This window comes from Megascapheus bottae, chromosome 4 (genome assembly GCF_031878675.1).
Source record: "Megascapheus bottae isolate mThoBot1 chromosome 4, mThoBot2.hap1, whole genome shotgun sequence".
Lineage (NCBI taxonomy): Eukaryota > Metazoa > Chordata > Mammalia > Rodentia > Geomyidae > Megascapheus > Megascapheus bottae.
This window is the reverse complement of record NC_143512.1, coordinates 3727824-3750249: the sequence shown is the minus strand read 5'-3', so window position 1 is coordinate 3750249 and position 22426 is coordinate 3727824. Positions and strand designations below refer to the sequence as shown.

Sequence of the window (22426 nt, the reverse complement as noted above, 5' to 3'; positions counted from 1 at the left end):
TTTATTTTATTGATGGACACAACCATTGCCCAATAAAATGGTAGAATAAACATGTCTGAAGTCTTTCTTTAAGAATATCTATTAAGCTCATAACTCAAATCAAAGTAATCCACTGAATTTATGGGTCTTGGAGGTAATTTGAATGTAAAAATATGTAGAGTGACACAAGACATTGATTTCCAGTATTCTGGCTTCAGCAAGTTGTACAGTTTATACAAACACGATGTAGGGAAGACAGATTTTGGAAGTCAGATAATGAATTTATTATTAGTTATGTATTTTGAGTCTTATGCTAGCAGGCAGCATTCTCACACCTGTATGGAAGTTGAGGCAAGTCCTCTACATGTTTACTTCATAAGATGGATATTTTCTTACTGTTCATCTCTGTAGAATTCTGGTGATCCTTTCTCTAATCCTTTGAACAATTACATTTTTATTTGGCCAGTCCTGGAGCTTGAACTCAGGGCCTGAGCACTGTCCTCGGCTTTCCTCAAGGCTAGAGCTCTACCACTTGAACCATAGCACCACTTCCAGCTTTTTCTATATATGTGGTATTGAGGAATTGAATCCAGGTCTTCATGCTTGCTGGGTAAGCACTCTACCGCTAAGCGAAACTCCCAGCCCCCAAATTATAAATTTTAGAGCACATAGTTCCTACATCGAAGATTTTGTTTTTTTGCACCAGTCCTGGCTTGATCTCAGGGCCTGAGCACTGTCCTTGGGCTTTCTCAGAGCTAGAGCTTTGCCACTTGAGCCACAGCACCACTTCCAGCTTTATATATGTGGTACCGAGGAATCCTGGTCTTGGTGCATGCTAGTAGGCAAGCACTCTGTCACTAGGCCAAAATCCCGGCCCCTGTTTTTGTTTCTTTTGTATTGAAGCTTCAACTCAGGGCCTCTCTTGCCTAGGTTTTTCACTCAACGCTAGTGCTCTACTATGTGAGCTACAACTCTACATCCAGCTTTGTGTTGTTCATTGAAGATCAGAATCTCACAGATTTGTCTGACTGGGTTGGCTTTGAATCTTGGTCTTCAGATCTCAGTCTCCTGAGGAGTTTAGGATTACAGGAGTTTAGGATTATTGGCATGAATCATCAGTGCCCAGCTTTGAAGATTTTCTTGCTTAGATCTGCTAGAGTCAATCTTGATTGGTTGATCTAGAGTTTAAAAAGAATTTGTTATTATTGACCTAGAAAATCTACTTTTTTTTTTTTGATGGTACTGGTGTTTGAACTCAGAGTTTTGTGCTTGTTGAACAAACTCTGATAATTGGGACACACCTGGCCCCTTTGCCCCTTTTCTGTTTGATTATTTATCTATTTATTTAGGGCCTCTTTTGTTCTGTTTGCATGGTGACGCTATCTGTAGTCTCCTGAGTAGCTGGGAGCACAAGTGCACACCATTGGCTTATTTGTTGAGATGAAGTCTCACTAACATTTTGCCAGGTCCGGTTTTGAAATGTGATTCTCTTCATTTCTGCCTCCTAGGGAGCTGGGATTATAGGCATAAGCACTGCAGCTTTACATAGCAATTAGCAATTACATTAACAAAGTTAATTTGTGGCATTAAGGCTTGAATTCAGGATCTGATGCTTAGTGGGCACATCTTTAACCCTAGCCATTCTACTTGCAAATCATAATCTAGCAGCAGTGAGGAAAAGGTTCTGTTACTGAGAGTTCTTAGAGAAAATAAAGATACCAAGAAATTGGTGATCTCAATACTTCAAAGGCCCATTGGTGATGATAGAATGAGAAATGTGCTCTACAGTTTTGGGAACAAAACTGTTAGAATAGTGAGATGGTTACAGGTGCAGCATCCTGTGAAGAAAAAGATAAAATACCAACACAAAGGATCTGGTAATAACTTCTAAAAATTGCACCTATTCAAAAAATTACCCCCCCCCCAAAAAAGAATCATCAAAGAAACAACCACCCCATTTAATAAAGGCACTAAAGAATTAAAAAAAAGACTTCTCTGGAGAGAAAATAAGAATAGCCAATAGAGACATGAAGAAATATTCAACATCTCTGGCCATAAAAAAATGCAAATTAAAACTACATTGAAGGGCTGGAGTGCGGTTTAGTGCTTGCCTGGCATGCATAAAAGCCTGGGTTTGATTCCTTAGTACCACATACACAGAAAAAGCCTGAAGTGGTGCTGTGGTGCAAGTGGTGAAGTACTAGCCTTGAGAAAGCCCAAGGACAGTGACCAGGTCCTGAGATCAAGCACCAGGACTGGCAAAAAACAAAACCAAAAAACTACATTGAGATTCCACCTCATCTAGGTTAGAATGGCCGTTATCAAGAAAACTAATGGTAATAGATGTTGGCGTGGCTATGGCTAGAATGGAACACTACTATATATTACTGTGGGAGTGTAAACTGGTTGAACCACTGTGGAAAACAGTATGGAGGTTCCTCAAAAGACTAAATACATGCTGGGAATATGGCCAAGTGGTAGGGTGCTCACCTAGCATTCACAAAGCACTGAATTTTATTCCTCAGCACACATACACAGGAAAAGCTAGGAGGGGGATGTGGCTCAAGTGGCAGAGCACTATCCTTGAGCAAAAAAAGTGTCCAAGGGCAGTATTTAGGCTCTGAGTTCAAGCCCTAAGATTGGCAAAAAGAAAAAAAAAAAGACTAAACAGAGCTTCCTTATGACCCAGCAATCCCATTTATGGGCATTTACCCAAATAATCACACACAAAGCTATATTAAACCTACCAGCACAACCATGTTCATAACAGCATTATTTACCAAGTTAAGATATGGAACCAATCTAGGTGCCTCTCAGTAGATGAGTGAATCAAGAAAATATGTTATAATATACACATTGGGATTCTATGCGTCCATCTAAAAGAATGACATTGCCCCATTCTTAAGGACATGTAAAGACCTGGAAAAAAAATCAAGTGAAGTAAGTCAGACCCAAAGAAACATAGGCTCCATGGCTTCCCTCATTTGTAACAATTACTATATATCTAGGATAGTCCTAGAAGAGGTTCACAATAGTCCAGTACCTATGTATATATAAACATATAAACTGAAGCTAATCGAAATGCTTTGTTTTCATTTTTAGTGTCCTGTTTACAGTTATTTATCTTGTCTTATTTTTTTTTATACTTTTTTGATTTATTCCCTGTAGTCACTGTTTCTGATTTTGGTACCCTTTGTCTTTTTTTTCCATATATTTTTTATTGTAATTAATAGAAGGGTTACATTATATTCTCCAGATAGAAGGTGCATGAATTCACATACATTGATACCAATTCTCATGTCTTGGTCCCCATTTCCCTCCCCCAACCCCCACCCCTCATCTTGTTTTCCCCCCTTCCCTATCCAATTTCAAATAACCAAATACAAATATATCCAATATATCAGATAACAGTGTGAGATACTGTAATAATATGAGATAACCAAGGGACAGCAAAAGAGATGAGAGATAACAGTACATTAAGGACAACAATCACTCATATGGCTTTTGTTTCTATATCCTAGAGATCCTTCCATTTAGCGTCATACTATATGGCCTTGTGTATCCAGGTTTTGCTCTATTGCAAATCTCTGCTAGGAGAACCCAAGGTTTCTACTGATTATGACAAATGAGGGAAACCATTGAGCCTATGTTCCTTTGAGTCTGGCTTACTTCACTTCATATGATTTTTTCTAAGTCTTTCCATTTCCTAACAAATGGGGCGATGTCATTCTTTCTGACAGCTGCATAGAATTCCATTGTGTATAAATACCACATCTTGTTGATCCACTCATCAACTGAGGAATATCTAGGTTGGCTCCATATCTTTGCTATGGTAAATAGTGCTGCAAGGAACATTGTTGTGCTAGTGGATTTAGACTGTCCTTGTTTCTGGACAATTGGGTAAATGCCTAGTATTGGAATTGCTAGGTCATAGGGGAGCTTTGTGTTTAGTCTTTTGAGGAACTGCCATACTGCTTTCCATAGTGGTTGAACGAGTTTGCACTCCCACCAACAATGTAGTAGTGATCCCTCCTGGCCACATCCCCTCCAGCATCTGTTGTTATTCGTTTTCCTGATCCTGGCCATTCTAACTGGAGTGAGGTGGAATGTTAGAGTTGTTTTGATTTGCATTTCTTTATGACCAGAGATGTCGAGCATTTCTTCATGTGTCTAAAGGCCATTTTTGTTTCTTCTTCAGAGAAGACTCTCTTTAAGTCTTTGGCCCATGTTTTAATGGGATGGTTGTTACTTTGGAGATTAGTTTTGGAGTGATTCAATTTTTTGAGCTGTTGATATATTTTAGATATGAGGCATTTGTCCGTTGTATGGTTAGTGAAGATCTTCTCCCATTCTATGGGCTTCCAAATTAATTTACTAGCTATGTCCTTTGCCATACAAAAGCTCTGCAGTTTAATGCAGTCCCACTTATCCAGCCTTTCTCTGATTTGTTGTGATTCTTGGTCCTTATTGAGAAAGTCTCGACCTGTGCCAAGGCGGCCTAGTGTATCTCCTATTCCTTCTTGTAAAGTTTTCAGTGTGTCAGCTTTTTACCTCGAGGTCTTTGATCCATTTGGAGTTAATTCTAGTGCAGGGTGACAAAGAAGGATCCAACTTTAGTTTTCTGCATGTGCATAACCAGTTCTGCCAGCACCACTTGTTGAAGAGGCTGTCTTTTTTCCATTCTATTTTTTTGGCTCCCTTGTCAAAGATTAGGTGGCCATAGGTCTGTGGTTTAATATCTGGGTCTTTCGTTCTATTCCATTGGTCTTCAGGCCTGTTCTTGTGCCAGTAACAAGCTGTTTTGATAATTATAGCTCTGTAATAGAGTCTATAGTTTGGTACTGAAATTCTTCCTGTGCTGTTCTTTCTGCTAAGAAGTGTTTTTGCTATACGGGGTCTTTTATTATTCCATATGAAATTTTGGATTGCCTCTTCTATTTCTTTAAAGAATACCATTGGGATATTGATGGGTATTGCGTTGATTGTCATTTTCACGATGTTGATTCTTCCAATCCAGGAGCATGGGCAGTTTTTCTATTTCCTTAGTTCTGCTTTAATTTCCTTTTTCAGGGTTTTAAAGTTTTCATCAGAAAGGTCCTTTACATTCTTAGTTAAGCTAAAAGGTCCTTTACATTCTTAGTTAAGCTAATTCCTTTTTTTTTTTGCCAGTCCTGGGCTTGAGCTCAGGGTCTGAGCAATGTCCTTGGACTTTCTCAAGGCTAGAGCTCTACCTCTTGAGCTTTAGCACCATTTCTGGCTTTTTCTATGTATATGTGGTACCAAGGAATTGAACCCGGGTCTTCGTGCATGCTAGGCAAGCACTCTACCACTAGGCCAAACTCCTGGCCTGGCAGTTGATTTTTGAAGGTTAATTTATACCCTGATACACTTCCAAAGTTTTGAATCAGCTCAAGAGGGTTGGGAGTGGAGTCTATAGGATTCTTTAAATACAGAATCATGGTATCTGCAAAGAGGGAAAGATTTACTTCCTCTTTCCCTATTTGGATCCCCTTTATGCTTGCTTCTTGCCTTATTGCACTGGCTAGGAATTCTAATATTATGTTAAAGAGGAGTGGAGAGAGTGGGCATCCTTGTCTTGTCCCTGATTTTAGAGGGAATGGCTTTAGGTTTTCACCATTAAGTGTAATACTAGCAGTGGGTTTGTCACACACAGCCTTTATTATATTGAGGAATGTTCCATGGACTCCTAGTTTCTCCAGAGCTTTTAACATAAAGGGGTGTTGGATCTTGTCAAATGCCTTTTCCGCGTCTATTGAGACAATCATGTGATTTTTGTCCTTGCTCCTGTTGATGTGATGAATTATATTAATTGATTTGCGTATGTTGAACCAGCTTTGCCTCCCTGTGATGAATCCTGTTTGATCATAGTGTATAACCCTTTTTCATTATATATATATATATATATATATATATATATATATATGTTTATCTGATTTGGGGAAGGGAAGGAGAATCACAGAAATGGTAGGACAAAGGTTGACCAATATAACAATGATCCTATTAGACTCCATGCTGGAAATAAACTTTACAACTTGCAGAAGGTTGAGGGGGTGGTCAGGAGTGAGAGAAAGAGTGGGAAAATGAGGGAGGGGTTAAAACTGTTTGAAAAGGAATACAGTCATTACCCCCGCCACCCATTTCTAACTTCTAGTGGAGCAGCTGAAGAGCGGGCATCCAGACTCAGGAAACCAGAGACCCCAAGAGGAGTGAGAACCCTGACTTCTCATCCCATTAATTCCATTGCATTTAGCCAGTAGGAGCTCAGCTACCATGGCAGAGCTGCAGGAGGTACAGATGGCAGAAGGGAAACCACTCTTGCCAGGACAGACACCCAGGTGGCCAAGGAGGCTGAGTTAGCTGCCTGAATCCTCCTGGAGTAGGGACAGAGTCACTCTGTGGAAACACCTTAAGGCTCTGTCACTTTTACTGTCCATGGAACCCCCAAACCTAAACACCCAGCGATATTCACCTACCATGATGTGGGTCTCCAGCCACTGTTGCAGTTTGGGGATATGCAGGAAATCATCCAAAACTCCATTCAGGTTCATGGAATGGAAGAGGGGGCTCCTGTGTTCCCTTTAGGGTACCGGTATCCATCTCTGGACCAGCTTGCAGACATGATCCCTTCCTTGCATCCGGCAGTACATAAATTTCTCTACAATAATTGGAGTTGGTGTTAGAGCTGGAGCTTGTATCCTGTCACCATGTGCTCTTTCCCACGCAGATGCAGTTGAGGCCTTGTTCTCATCAATACTGATCCCAATGCCAAAGGCTGGATGGATTGGGCAGTCCACAATGTGGGAAGCCCAACTCTTCCATTCTGGAGATGATTTGGAGGCAACTTTTCAGCCAGGAAGAGTTATCTGGAAATTCTGAGTTGATACAAAAGTATAGAAATATCATTATGTATGCACCGAACCTGGAGAAGGTTGAACTGTACTAGAAGAGCTACCACAACCACAGAGACCCAAACTTGGAGCGCAGTGGTGAGACCACCTCGGTGTCCTGTGATGCTGGTAGTAGGAGATCAAGCACCACATGAAGATGCGGTGCTAGAATGCAATTCAGAGCTGGATCCTACCCAGACCTGGTTTCTTAAGATAGCTGACTCTGGAGGTCAACCTCAGCTGACTCCGCCAGGCAAGCTGACGGAAGCCTTCAAGGCATGGGCTACATGGCCTCATCTTGTATGACTCGTCTGGCTGGATCTCACACAGCCTCCCTGACCAGGGCAGCATCCATCGATGGCAACTGCTTCTGGACCCTGTCCCAGAGAAGTGAGTCTGGGACTCTCCCTTCAGGGCACAGCTTGGAGATCTCCTGCTGAGTGACCTATGTAGCCCTGGTGGTGAGCCTGGGATAGATGTCCTAATATCCCTTAGGCACCCAGACCCCTAAATTATCCCCTCTCCCATTTTGGTATTAAGGAGGAGGAAGGCATGTATTCTCCCTGATCCAGATGTTCAGAGATGAGGGCTAAGAGGTTTTTGTAGTTGTCAGGGTGCCTTTGCAGCCTCTCTCTTCTTAGCCTATTTGCAAGGTTTAGGGCATGTGGGGCTGGGGCTCCATTCATCAAAGCTGGCATAGCTTTTCATGCTCTCTGTTAGGCCTCTGCAGGGAATGGGCCTAAACGGATGAATGATAAGGGAGATTGCAGGTGGGTCTGAGATCCTCAGGGAGTGACAGGAACATCCAGGATGTCAAAAGGAAATTGGGATGGGAGACGGTGGGTGATGATTCCTGAGGATGGTAGAAGCATTGCTTGGAGCTTGTGCAATAGGAGGGGCCGGAGACCATTTGGCTTCACTAACTTTGGTAGCTGTCAGTGTGTGTCTAGTGTGGGATGGGGTCAGGCTGCTTGGGTCTTGATGTAAGGATGGGAAGGGCTACTCTGGGGCTCTGATTACCCTGTGTTATGTGTGGAAGGTGGCCCCTTGCTCCCACTTCTGCTGTGACAATAAAAATAGAGAAATCCAAGCACCAAAAAAGAAAAAAAATACATACAACCATTACCATATGTAACTGACCTCTCTGTATATCACCTTTACTATACAGTAATTATTCTTATTTTGCCGTTCCTGGCCTTGACCTGAGGGCTGGAGCACTGTCCTTGGCCTTTTCTCAAGGCTAATGCTGTACCAGTTGAGGCACAGCACCACTTCCGCCTTTTGTTTTTGCCAGTCCTAGGGCTTGAATCAGGGCCTGGGTCCTGTGCTTGGACACTATTTGCTCAAGGCCAGTGCCCTGCCACTTGAACTACAGTGTCACTTTTTGCTTTTTCCGTGTATGTGGTAAGGAGGAATTGAACCTGGGGCTTTGTTCATGCTAGGCAAGCGCTTTACCACTAGGCCACACTTCCAGCTAATAAAAAAAATATATATATATATATATTTAAATCCTGATGGATTTAAAATTTGAATACATTATCCAGAGGGTATGGAACTGTGGAAGGGGGTCCTGGTTGAAGAAGCGGTGATGGGTGCGTGACCTCAGAGATTATATTTTGACTCTGTTCCTGTGTGCCATGAGGTGAGATGATGTGTTATGTCCTCTCAGCCATAATTGACTGAACTTATGAACAAAACCACGAGCAAAAGAAACCTTCTTAAATTGTTTCTATGAGGTATTGGCTCACAGTCCCAATAAAACCAACTGGTATAGTCTTATAGGAAGAAGAGCAGATAAGAGAATCTGTGTGCATGCTTCAATGATAGGCATGTGAGGATGAACACAGGAAAAATGCTTTCCTCAGGGACTTGACCATATTGTCACTTGGACATCACATTTCCATTCACCAGAATTAAATTTTTATTGTTGACCCCATCCAGGCTATGGTACTATTATAGGAGCCTGAACTAAGTTAGTATCCTTCACCACTGCCTTATTTTCCTCTCCCTCTGTGTTTCCCTTCCAGATTTTCCATACAACCACTCTTCATTGAATTCATTTGAAGACAATAAAGTGACACACTAGGGTACAGGAAAGAGTTTAAGAAATAAATGCAGCTCTAATACTATTCAGTATAAAACTCTCTTGAGTATATAAAGACAATCAGAAATTGCTTTGTTTCAATGAAGAATTTAATAAGCTTATATTGGTATCAGATATGGACTAAAGCAATTATTCACCAACATAAGAGTCAAAAGTAATGCTCCTCATCAGGTGGCATCTGCCTGCAATCCTAGCTATGTGGCAGGCTGAGACCTAAGTATTGAAGTGTGAAGCTGACTCTGGCACGTAAGTCTATGACACTCTTATCTCAAATTAACCACACTTGGTGCAAAAGAAAAACAGAAAGTTCAGGGACAGTGCCCAGGCCCTGAGTTCAAGCCCCAAGTCTCCCTCCACCACCACCAAAACCATCAAGAGAAAAGAGAGCATATGTAAAGGACTCTGGCTCTGAGCATTAGGTGCTGTCAGGTTTAGCAGTTGTGGATGCAGTGGGGTTTTGATGGTATTTTGAATATGTTTCTTTATTTTTTGCCAGTCTTGGAGCTTGAACTCAGGCCTGAGAAAGGTCCTTAGGCTTTCTCAAGGCTAGCACTCTCCTGCTTGGTTCGCAGATCCACTTCCGGCTCTTTTCTAGGTATGTGCTACCAAGGAATCGAACTTGGGTCTTCGTGCATGCCAGGCAGGCACACTACTACTAGGCCAAACTTCCGGCCCCTGAATATGTTTCTTTAAGGAGAGATTTAGCATCATTAGCCACTGTTTCAAGGATATGAAATAGCAAGTAATAATGTTTCCTAAAGTAAAGACCGGTAGCAAGGAGGCCACCATTAGCTGAGCAGAATATTTCCAAGTATCTCAAAAGTTTTTTCCCTAATGGTTCTTCCTCTGTATTTTTCAACATATTTGGAGATTCAATGTTTCTCAGGAGTGTCTCTACAGATACATTTAAATTATCAGCAATGGCTTGCAGGGATTCATCGTCCACTCCAAAAAGCATTCGATAGTGGCTTAAGCTTTCCTCTAGCTTCTTCAAATCATAGTCCCTAACTATGCCTACCACAGGAAGAGTTGCCAGTGCTCCAGCCTTGAAGGCTTCTAGCCAGACATACTGCATCATGGACTGCTTCTTCCTTTCAATGGCTTCCTCTGTAATATTAGGCAAGGATAAGAGAAAAAGGTGGCGCTTTTGGGCAGGAAGATCCTTTAATAGTGTGTCTGTCAGAATTGGAAAATCATAATCAGCTAAATCATAACTGGAGATCAAAAAGATTTGGGGGGCCTCAATGCCATTCTGCTGAAAAGTATTTACACAGTAGTTTCGAATCTGCTGCAGCACTTTTTCTCGATCAAAGCTTCTTGGTTTGCTTCTCTGTTCATTCATTAAATCAGAGTCCACTTTGCTTCTCACAAAGTAGAAATTCTTCTTCATCACTGTGATTGCTTTGGCAAGATCAAGATCATTTTTCCCAAAGCGTGTGGCAGAAACAATAATGAAGAAGTCATACTCCTTAAATTGTACTTTTTCCAGGTAATGTTTTGGCTGAAAGTTAGGGGTTCCAGTGCCAGGCAGATCCCACAGAGTAACAGTAGGAAACCTTGCGTGTTGGTATGCCTTTCTTTGCATAGTTGTTTCCTGCACCCCTGTCGGAGCAGAACCCTCCTCCTCATGTCCCATCCCTCTCAAGGCATTGATAAAACTAGACTTTCCTGCTCCAGACTCCCCTGTCACAGCAATGCTAATCGGTGTGTTCTTAATGTCCATTAATGCTTCAGTGATCACAGAATTTGCCCCCTGGAGGTCTCCTTTGCTCAGACGTAACTTGATGGAATGGATGGTTTCCTGAGAGATGATTTGGTTTTCTATCTTTGCATTCTTGAGATATGAAGCAAAGCCAGAGGTCATGCCTTGGTCATCATTAGATGCTTGTTTATTAGATGTTTTAGAGACCAGCTCACCCATGACTTCGAGTGGATAAAGGAGCTACAAAAAACAAAGAGGAGAAACATGGAATGAAATCATTATATAAGAAACGTATCATTGTACTTTGTTATCACCAATGGTATGACTGGTTTTGTTTGCTTTCTCTGCAATGTCCTTACCCAGGGGAGTGCCTATATTTTTCAATTTTTAAAAATTTCAATCTAAGTTCTTCATTCTGGAAACAGTTGAAGTCAAACAAAGTTAGGACAAATAGTAGAAAAAGTCAGAGGTATTCTTTAGTGAACTGCCACTGGTTTCAAAGTTATGTCTAGCCAGGTGATGGTGGCACACGCTTGTTATCCTAGCTACTCAGGAAGCTGAGATCTGCCCCTCTGACCTGACCCTATTTTGGCCTGCATCAGCTCAGGTGACATTGCATCATAGTCTCCTTGTTTAAATCCTGTCTCCTGTCTCCTGGGTTTTCTCCGGTCATCATGGTATTCCACTTAAGTTCTCCATTGGAGCTGCATTGGCTTGTTGGTATTGTTTTTGTTCTTTGTTTCCTCTTTGGCCTTCATGGCTTATTTTCCCAACAGTGCTCAGTACATGTGCTGGCGCTGCTCTTTAAGACAGGAGTCCACCATACCATCTTCAGCCTTTTAATAAAGACTCCAAATCGAACTCTCAAAAAGTGGCTTCTCTGTTTTCTTGCCATACACACTCCTCTCCTTAATGCCACTGTGAGGACACTTGTTTCACTCTGGCAGTTCTTCACCTACACAATGAACTTGTGAAACACAAGCCTTCGAATCTCTTCACATTTTCTGGACCTTTACTTGGTTTCTGCATTCCATCCATTCTGTTATTCCTTGGTCTAGGCTTTGTTTTTTGAATTTTAATTAGGTTATATGTATTGCACAAAATTATGGTTTCACTATGGCATTTTTATATATGCCCTCCAATTGCTGTCATTTGGCTATGTTCTCATATAAGAATGTTTGCACTTACTTCATTTTTCCTTTTCTTCATTGTTCCCCACTGAAGCTACATAGTTTTTTTTTAACTCAATCTTATTCTTATAGGCTCCACTTAAAAGATGTCAGGATTTGTCTGCATTTTATGTTCTTGCTGAGGTGTAAACACTGAGATCTAAAGTCGCATGCATGTCCATCTTGCATAATTTTCTATTCCATTTCCTTTTCTCCCTTGTCACTTATGGGTAAATGACCTAATGTTTCATGCATTCATTCACCTCTAGCCTCACATAGTATTACTAAACTTTAGGATGGCAAGATATCCAAAAAATGTGATAATTTACAATTTACCATATAGAGAATGAATAGAGTACATGGAAAATCCACTCAAATGTTTCTTTTTTAAATGAAAAGCCATGGCTATTTTGTGGTTCTAAGTGATCACAGAGAGTGGGTGACAAGATTCTTTCTTAGTAGGTTAGAGAATGGGGTGCACATGTACTGATTCTATATATGCTTGGTTGCTCCTACAAGCTCTGCTTTATGTTCATCTATCTCAGGTGAGTCCCCAATTTTTTTATTAGTTAGGGTTTTCCTTTGCCCGCATTGGAATCCCAACAGGGAGACAGGTAAAACTCTCCTCTTTGACTACAGTGTTGGTGGGAGTGTACACTCGTTCAGGCACTATGGAAAGCAGTATGGCAATTCCTCCAAAGACTAAACATACAGCTCCCGTATGACCCAGAAATTCCACTCCTTGGAACGATGTTCATTGCAACTCTATTTACCACAGCAAAGATATGGAACCAACCTAGATGCCCCTCAGTAGATGATTGGATCAAGAAGATGTGGCATTCATACACAATGGAATTCTATGCTGCTGTCAGAAAGAACAACATTGCCCCAATTGAAAGGAAATGGAAAGATCTGGAAAAAATCCTATGAAGTGAAGTAAGCCAGACTCAAAGGAATGTAGGCTCAATGGTTTTCCTCATTTGTCATAATTAGTCCAAACCTTGGACTCTCCTAGGAGAGCTTTACAACAGAGTAAAACCTAGATACATAAGGCCATATAGGATGAGGTTAAATAAAAGAACCTCCAGGATATGGAAACAAGAGCTATATAATATGTAATTGTTGTTCTTAATGTAGTATGTTATTCTCATCTCTTTTGTTATTCCTTGGCTGTTCTCATATTGTTACAGTGTCTTACCTTGTTATCTGGTATACTGTATATATGTTTATTTGTTTATTTGAAATAAGATATAGAAGGGGGAAACAAGATGAGGGGTGGGGTAGAGGAGGGAAATGGGGACAAAAACATGAGAAGGGGTAGCAATGTTGGTGAAGTAATGCACCTTTTATCTGGTGAATATAATGTAACCCTTCTAGTAATTACAATAAAAATATTATTCCAAAAGCTCTCCTCACCAGGTGCGGTGGCTCAAGCCTGTAATCCTAGCTAATCAGGAGATTGAGATCTGAGGATCAAGGGTCAAAACCAGCCTGGGCACAAAAGGACCTGAGACTCTTATCTCCAAATAACCTCTAGAAAACAGGAAGTGGGGCTTGGCTCAAGGGTAGGGTGGTAGCATCGAGCTGAAGAGCTCAGGGACAGGCTGAGATCAAGCCCCATGGCCCACAGTTTAAAAAAAAAAAAAAGAAACACCTCTCCTCTTTGCAGATGACATATTCCTGTAGTTAGAGAATAATAACAATGAAAACAATAATACTAATAACAATAACTAATAATAGTAATAATAATAAATAACCAAGAACAACAAATTCTTGCGGGGATGTGGCCAGATGGGAACACTACTACACTGTTGGTGGGAGTGTAAACTTGTTCAACTACTCTAGAAAGCTGTATGGTGGTTGGTCCTCAAAAGGCTAAACATAGAGCTCCCTTATGACCCAGCAATTCAAATCCTGAGCATTTCTCTGAATGCCCATAAAAAAGGACATAGTAAAGCTTCTAGCACAACCATGCTGAGTCCAGCATTTTTCACCATAGCAACAATATGGAAGCAACCCTGATGCTACTCAGTGGATGGTTGGATCAAGAAGATGTGGTATTATACATCATGGAATTCTATGCTGCCATCAAAAAGAATGTCATCGCCCCATTCATAAGGAAATGGAAAGACATGGAAAAAAAATCATACGAAGTGAAGTAAATCAGACCCAAAGAAACACAGACTCCATGGTTTCCCTCATTTGTAATAACCAGTACACATTTAGGATTCTCCTAGCAGAGGATCACAATAGCTCAAAACTATGTGGTTATAGGATGAAGCTAAGCAAAATGAACTCCAGGATAGGGAAAAAGAGATATAGTCTTGTAGTTGTTGTTTTTAATGTAGTATGTGAAGTTATTACTTCATTATTTTTTCTTTTATGGTTTATTCCCTGTTTTTGCTGTATCTGGCTTTGGTAAGTGGTGTATTGAATATACATTTATTTGTCTATTTAAATCAAGGAAGAGAAGGGGAAAAACAAGATGATAGGATAACAGACCTTTGTAACAGTGTAACAGTGATATTCAGAAGATAATATGTTGGAAATGAACTTTGCAACTTGGGAGGGGGCTAAGTGGAGGGAAAGTGGAAGAAAAACATGGGAAGGGGTAACAATGCTCAAGAAGTAACGTATTCACTACCTCATGAATGCAACTAAGCCATCTTTACATCACCTGGCGAAAATAATTAAAGAATGTGCTCATTGCATTCCTGATGTAACTGTAACCCTGCTTCTCATCACATTTTCAACAAAAGCATGATAATAACAAGAATGTGGAATGGTTGGTGGGAGGACATCAATACAGATGTCAGAATAGACCTTCATGAGAATGGGCCAGCTCCCTACAATTTACAACGAAAGATAAAATAACCCCCACACTTGAAGCATAATTATAGCATATGTAACTTACAGTGATTCTGAAGGAGTGTAATTCTATTTCTCTTTGGACTTTCAACAACTATAGAGATTGTTCTGATGATCAGAAGTAGGAGTTGCGATGTGATTAATATCACATATATAGAGAACATAGCCAATAGAAAACAGAAAACTTAGCCAGGCGCAGAGGCTCACGCTTGTAATCCTAGTTACTCAGGAGGCTGAGATCTGAGGATCAAGGGTCAAAGCCAGCCTGGGCACAAAAACGACCTGAGACTCTTATCTATAATTAATCTCTAGAAAAACAGGAAGTGGGGCTTGGCTCCAGGTTAGAGTGGTACCCTTGAGCTGAAGAGCTCAGGGACAGAGCCCAGGCCCAGAGGCCCAGCACCATGACTCACAGGAAAGAAAAATCTTCCTTTCCTGCCCATCTTCTTCCCACTCCACCCCATTCCAAAGTCTTAATAATGCCCAAATATCAGTAATATCAAGGGTGACAAATCTTGTTCCCTAGGAATGAGTGAGAGAGATCCAGTTTCTTTTGAATTCAAAGGAACCTTATTGCATAGCACACAGTCTGAAGGTGTGTGAAACAAAAAGGACAATTTGGGAGATGTTACTTTTAGAGTCATATGCAATCTAATTGGTGTCACTTTTTTTGTTTTGTAGGTTGTGGGAGGTGAACTCTGAGCTTGGGCACTGTCCCTGAGCTCTTCAGCTCAAGGCCAGTGCTTTATCACTTGAGCCCACAGCACCACTTCTGGATTTCTGGTGGTTAATTAGAGATGAGAGTTTCATGGTCTTTAGTTCCAGGGCTGTCTCTGACTGTGATCTTTGGATTTCAGCCTCCTGAGTAGCTGGGATAACAGGTGTAAGCCCCCAGCGCCTGGCTGGTATAACTCCTTTTTTTTTCAAAAATCCTGGGCTTGAGGTCAGGGCCTGAGCACTGCCCTTAGACTTTCTCAAGGCTAGAGCTCTACCTCTTGAGCCTCAGCACCACTTCCGGCTTTTTATTCTATGTATGTGGTACCAAGGAATCGAACCTGGGTCTTCATGCATGCTAGGCAAGCACTTTACCTGTATCACTTCTTAAGGCAATATAGATCATCAGTTTGAACCAAAGGGAAACATGTGAAGGACTCCATTCAGTGCATTGGTCTGCAGGGAAAGGGCTGGGATGTGGGAAAATGTTGGGAACTGTGCAGACATTTCACATTTCCAAATAGGGATCTTCTCCAGTGAGTTCCTAGAGAAGATTGCATGATTGGAAACGTGATAAAAGACATACATTTTCTTTCATATATGGAAATGAGATCTAAATTATATAAATGTATTAAACCATATATAAGGTCATATACATATACACACAAATTAAGTGAAGTGTGTGCATTCATATATGCATATATGCACCAATGAACTAACTTGTGTTATAGGCAGAGGAGAATTCTAATGGTGTACCTCCTGGAACCAGTAACTTACGGCTTAACAAAATGAATACCAGAAAGCTGAGATATGTGTTGTCAGAAGATGGGGAGAGGTCAAGGAGAGGGAGGGTTGATGAATGGAAAGAGGAAAGGTGGGAGAATGGAGTCATAATATGCCGGGGACAAACGGCTGCAAACCAGGGTTCGCAGATTGGGGTTCCTGAAATCGGGGGCAAGGACTAGCAAGAAATAGAAGAGAGACAGACACACCGGGTCCGGGATGTCCGCAGTCCAGGTAAAGACTGCCTAGACTGCCGCGTTTATTTTCCACTCCCGCTTCTTCCCTCCTCCAGACCCAGGGAACCTCCAGGTTTTACATTCATATGGTAATTCTCAGGTCATTTACATAGAATAGGGCCAGAAAGCAATAAGACAATAAAGCCATGGTCTGATGCAAGTCAAGGTACAGTTTGATTCCACTCTGGCTCCCAACAATAATATCCAATGTGCATATGTGAAAATGGAGCCAGATTACCTGGCGATGTGGGTGGGGGTTGGGGAGCTGGGGGAGAATTGAAAGGGTGATGTAGATCAAGATGCATTATACTCATAAACTGATATTGTTAGAGTCAATTGCATCTACAAAACTATTTAAACATGAAATAGTAGTAGTGATAATAATAATAGTAATAATGAAAGTATACAGACACTCAGAGAAGTATAAAGCAAACAGCATGGCAGCATATGCCTGAGTGGTGCTTTGTGTAGCCATTTTTGGAATCTAGTGGTTTATGCAAACCAGAGCAGAATGGGCCCAGAGTGACCCAGGAAGACCTGCAAGCAGCCACCCTGTCCCTGAGATTCCTAGAGCCAAGGAGAATTAAGTTTGGGAGGAACATTTACAGCTCCAAGGTGAAATTACCTTTGTGGTCCAGGAAGATATGGATAAAGAGGATATAGCAATGGAGAGACTAAATCTGCAAGAGACCATGGAAATAAATATGGAAGCCAGATTTACTGTGGAAGGGGACAGGTTCAGAAAATCGCTGTAGGAAAACGTGCTATTCTTCAGCAGACCGCACCTTTTGGGTCTCCTCTCTCATCTTTTCTTTCTTCTTCTTCTTCTTCTTTTTTTTTTAAATACTTCATTGTCAGAGTGATGTATAGAGAGATTACAATTGCAGCGACAACGGGTACATTACTTCTTGAACATTGTTACCCTCCCACATTTTTTTCGCAGTTTTCCCTCTCCCAAGTTGGAAATTCATTTCCAACATATTGTCTTATGAATATCGCTGTAACATCGGTTCACCCTTTTACCTTTGTGTCATTGTCTTGTTTTTCTCCTTCCTTTTCCTAAATCAGATAAACACACATATATATGTAAATATATGTGTATGTATATAATGTATCAGGTAACAAAGTCAGATAAAGTAACAACAGGGAATAAGTCATAAGGGAAAAAAGAGGAAACAAACAACTTCACATAATATATAAAAACAACAACCACAGGGCCGGGAGCCTGGCCTAGTGGTAGAATGGTTGGTTAGCATGCATGAAGTCCTGGGTTCGGTTCCTTGGTACCACCTACCCAGAAAAAGACAGCAGTGATGTTGTGGTTGAAGTGCTAGCCTTGAGAAAGGTCAAGGACACTACTCCGGACCTGAGTTCAAGCCCCAGTTCAATCTCAATGTCTGATTTTAATAACCTGTGTACTAAAATTTGTTTTAAATGTCTTATCCTGTAGCTATGAATTCAATAAACAACGATTGGAGACCCCAAGTATCGATACAGGTGTCAGGGCATTGCTTTATCAGTATATCTCCTAGAAGGACTTACTTTGTTTCGCAAATGCCAGAGAAGATCCTTATCCCTTACACTTTATACTAAAAATTAAGCAAAAGTAAGAAGGTTCTCCATATTTAGTTATAGCAGAAGTGGCATGCAACGTGTTTCTTCATGTAAAGTCTAGATCCACTGGAGAGCAAGGAATGACAAATCCTTACCTGGGTGTACAAGTTATGATTCGAAAATAGCACAGTCAGGTGCATGGCTCAAACCCGTAATCCTAACTACGTAGGAGGCTGAGATCTGAGCCTTGCAGTTTGGAGCTAGCCTGGGCAGGATAATTTGTGAGACTCTATCTTCAATTAACTATTAACAAAGTCAGAAGTGGAACTGTGTCTCAAGTAGTAGAGTACCGACCTTGAGTGAAAAAGCTAAGTGACAGTGTCCAGGCCAGAAGTTCCTGCTTTAGTACCAGTACATACAGAAAAAACTGACATAGAAAATATCTGTGTTGGGCTGGGAGTTTAGCCTAGTGGTAGAGTGCTTGCCTAGCATGCACAAAGGACCATGTTCGATTCCTCGGTACCCCACATACATGGCAAAAAGCTGGAAGTGGTGCTGAGGCTCAAGTGGTAGAGTGCTAGTCTTGAGAAAGTCCAAGGACAGTGCTCATTCCCTGAGCTGAAGCCCAGGAGTGGCAAAAAAAAAAGAAAAGAAAATGTCTGTGTACTCAGCAATGCGAGTTCATAATCTATTACATGCTTTTTTAAAAAAAAACACTTTTTTCCCTACATATACATTTTTAACAATTCTAGGAGCATGCAGTAGAAAGACACAGGCAAAAACAATTAGATAAGTTTTGTCAAATAAGTGATATTCAAAATAATTGCACTTGAACTTGTGGTTAGTTAAGACCATTCATAAGTAGCTCTTGACCCCTTTCCACCAGTGACCTCTAGTGGGAGATACAGCTCTCCAGGCCATAATACTAAAAGACTTGTTCTCTACCCTTGCTTTAAACAAAAGGGATCTTTTCAGTTGGAAATCATCTCTAAATTCATCCTGTTAGAGTGATTGCCAGGATGCACAAAGACCCAGGTTCGATTCCTCAGTACCACATACATACAAAAATGCCAGAAGTGGTGTTGTGGCTCAAGTGGCAGAGCTCTAGCTTTGAGAAAGTCCAAGGACAATGCTCAGACCCTGAGTTGAAGCCCTAGGACTTGAAAAAAATATACCCATCCTGAGTTATCACAGAATTCTATGCATGTTGGTTATACTCACTTTTTTTTTTTTGCCAATCCTGGGCTTGGGCTCAGGGCTTTCGCACTGTCCTTGGACTTTCTCAAGGCTAGCACTCTACCACTTGAGCCTCAGCGCCACTTCTGGCTTTTTGCTATGTATGTGGGGTACCGAGGAAAAGAACCCAGGTCTTCATGCATGCTAGGCAAGCACTCTACCACTAGGCCAAACTCCCGGCCCCATGGTTATACTCACTTTTTTAAAATGTGAATTTTACTGTAAAGGAGATGTACAGATGGGTTACAGTTACATAAGTCATGTAATGAGTACACTTCTTTTTGAACAGTGGTATCCACCCCCTCATCTTTACTCACTGTTTTTTTTAAGGTACAGGAATTCTTCTTCACTGTGATCCGGACTTTTCACTTGAAATCCTCTTCTGCTTTGTTCTGCAAAGCAGCAGGCAGATTTATAAGACCACTGTTTTCTGCCCCACCCTCTTCTATTGCTAGTGGCCAATCAGGGCAGAGTGTCTAGCTTTCTTCTAGTGTTACAATATTGAGTTTCCTTAAAGTGTCTAGTTTCCTTCTAGAAACTCTTGCATTTCCAGGAAGAGAAAAGTGAAAGTAAGGTAGCTTTTCCTGGCAGTAGCCAGGAATGACTTGGTTGTTTTCAGGACTAGCCAGTAAACAACTTCTGGAAAATACAGAACAATTAGGAACTTAGGGCTTAGCAAGTAAGTGGAACGAACACTAAGTAGCAACTTACCAGCCCTTTTGGAACCCCTTCCATGATCCCCCAAAAGTCATCGTCTCCAGGTATCTAATTCCGCAACCTATCCCAAATTATGATTCACATAACAGACTTCTTGGGTCCTATGAGCATGCCAATTTCAGTATCAGTCTAGACACTTTCCACTTTTATGACTGTAACTTGATTTCCTCAACGAATCTGGATTTATTTTCCATGAATTTTGTTGGCATTTTTACTGACAGGAGAGAGTTGAATCATCAGTATAGAAGTTAGTGGTGGAACAGTGAGGAAAGAAAGCCTGGGTAAGTCAGTGTGGATGAAGCCATGTAGTTAGGCCTCTGAAGTGGATGGATTTTACCCTTCTCAATCACCCTCAGTTCTCACTAGGTGCTGTCCGGGGATAAAGCTTAGGCATATTTCAGTCAAAACAATTGAGACATGCTAACAGGCCATTTACCCCAAATCACATAGAATAGCCATGAAAGATTTGAGGTTGAAAATCCACTTTTTGTGTTTTGTGATGCAGACAATTATTTATAGAAGGTAACTCAGGGGTTCAGTGACCCTTTGAGGACAGAATTCCAGAGGGAATCAAATGATAAACTTCCAACGATTTTCCCTTCCAATCTCAGAGGAAGAGCAAACAAGCATTGATGACAATTAATTCCATGATCCTAATTCCATTGCAGGGTGTTCTGCTGGAGAAATGTTGAGTGGAGTCATGTAAGAAGATAGAGAGGTCTTCTAGGCCAAATCCAGCTGTCTGCTGAGGTTGTATTTGCATTTGTTTGGGCCACTGAAGCTCATTTCAGCAGGTGCAATTCAGGTCGTCTCTTTTGACTCAGGGCTGTGTGAGGTGGTATAGTCTGGTCTGCTCACAGTACCTGGAGAACAGTGAGATTGGTTTGGACAGTGATAGGCACTAATTTCTCTCAGGAGTCCACTGATCAATGTGGTGAAGAAATTCACATGTCCAGAACCCAGGGCATTGCTGGGAAGTGAGGGAAACCATTTTACTCTGGTGCTTCTTAGTGAGGAAAAAAATCTGTAAAGACAAAAGGTGGAAGAAGCCGAAAAATCAGAGGCTTGACGTACACCAGATGACAGCAAACTATCCTCTGTGTTCCTCTGTGCATTCCTCCGTGTTCATTTCTGTTTCTGTACCTTTGAGTACCTTACCAAAGCACCTGGCCTTTACCCTCACCAAAACACGGCCATCAACTTTTGTTTTGTAGCAATTATTTTTAAGATGCTATCTTGTTTAGCTATAAATCTGTGTGGAAATAAAAACAGAAATAACATGTCAAGCAACTGACATAAACAGAAATAGATTTCAAAGCTTTAAGTCTAGTTAAACTTGAAATTATTTTCTGATATTTATTCATCTGTATCCTTTCAGCATTTATTCATATATTTATTTACACTAGTTCTGGGGCTGAAACTGAAGGTCTTGAAGTGTCCCTTGGCTTTTCTGTTCAAGGTTGGCACTCTACCACTTGAGACACACCTTCATCGATGGCTTTTTGCTAGTTAATCTGGGATAAGAGTAACAAGGACTTTTCTGCCTGGGCTGGCTTTGAACCTTGATCCTCAGACCCCCAACTTCTCCATAGTTAGAATTACTGCATGATTCAGCATCTTGAATTATTATTGGTTTCAGAAAACAAATACCTGCTAGGAGTTCAATCTGCCCCCAGGAGCTGCACACTATTATTTTCATGAGTTTCAGTGGCCCAAACAAATGAAAATATGGCCACAACAGACAGTTGTATTTGTACTTGATGACATCTCCATCTCATTGCATGACACAGAGATGACTCATATGGTTCTAGGTGTCAAGTGCTTCTAATAACAACAGATGCTATTGGGGATGTGGCCCAAGGCGAATGCTAGCAAACTGCTAGTGGGAGTGTAAACTTGTTCAACCACTCTGGAAAGCAGTAGGGAGGTTCCTCACAAGACTAAACATAGAGCTCTCCTATGACCCAGCAATCCTATTGCTGGGCATTTACCCAAATAACCACAAACAAAGGCACACTAAGCCACCAGTAAAGCCATGTTCACTGCAGCATCATTTACCATTAGCTAAGCTATGGAACTAACCCAGAAGCTCTTCATTTGATGAATGCATTAAGAAGATGTGGCATATACACACAATGTAGTTCTATGCTTCCATCAGTAAAAAATGACATTGCCCCTTTCTTAAGAAAATGGAAAGACCTGGAATAAAATTGTAATGAGCGAGCAAACCAAGCCCAAAATTTTAGGTTTTGGACTGGTAATATGGCCTAGTGGAATAATGCTCATCTAGCATGAACGAATCCCTGGGTTCGATTCCCCAGAAGTGGTGCTGTGGCTCAGGTGGCAGAGTGCTAGCCTTGAGCAAAAAGTGTCCAAGGATAGTGCCCAGGCCCCAAGTTCAAGCTCAAAGATTGGTGAAAGAAGGAAAGAAATGTACTCATCCCCTTGCTTATGCA

At 41.2% G+C, this 22426-nt stretch overlaps 1 protein-coding gene and 1 pseudogene across 1 annotated transcript; one reads left to right on the top strand and one right to left on the bottom strand.

The window, feature by feature from the left end:
• Window positions 1-6432: 6432 nt before the first annotated feature.
• On the top strand, window positions 6433-7327 carry LOC150063875 (protein NDRG2 pseudogene; annotated as a pseudogene).
• A 1767-nt stretch (window positions 7328-9094) lies between these two features.
• Window positions 9095-10912, bottom strand: LOC150063874 (interferon-inducible GTPase 1-like). The gene has a single exon (XM_090331205.1). The coding sequence runs from the start codon at window positions 10910-10912 to the stop codon at window positions 9647-9649; it is 1266 nt and encodes a 421-aa protein (XP_090187331.1). The 3' UTR covers window positions 9095-9646.
• Window positions 10913-22426: the final 11514 nt, after the last annotated feature.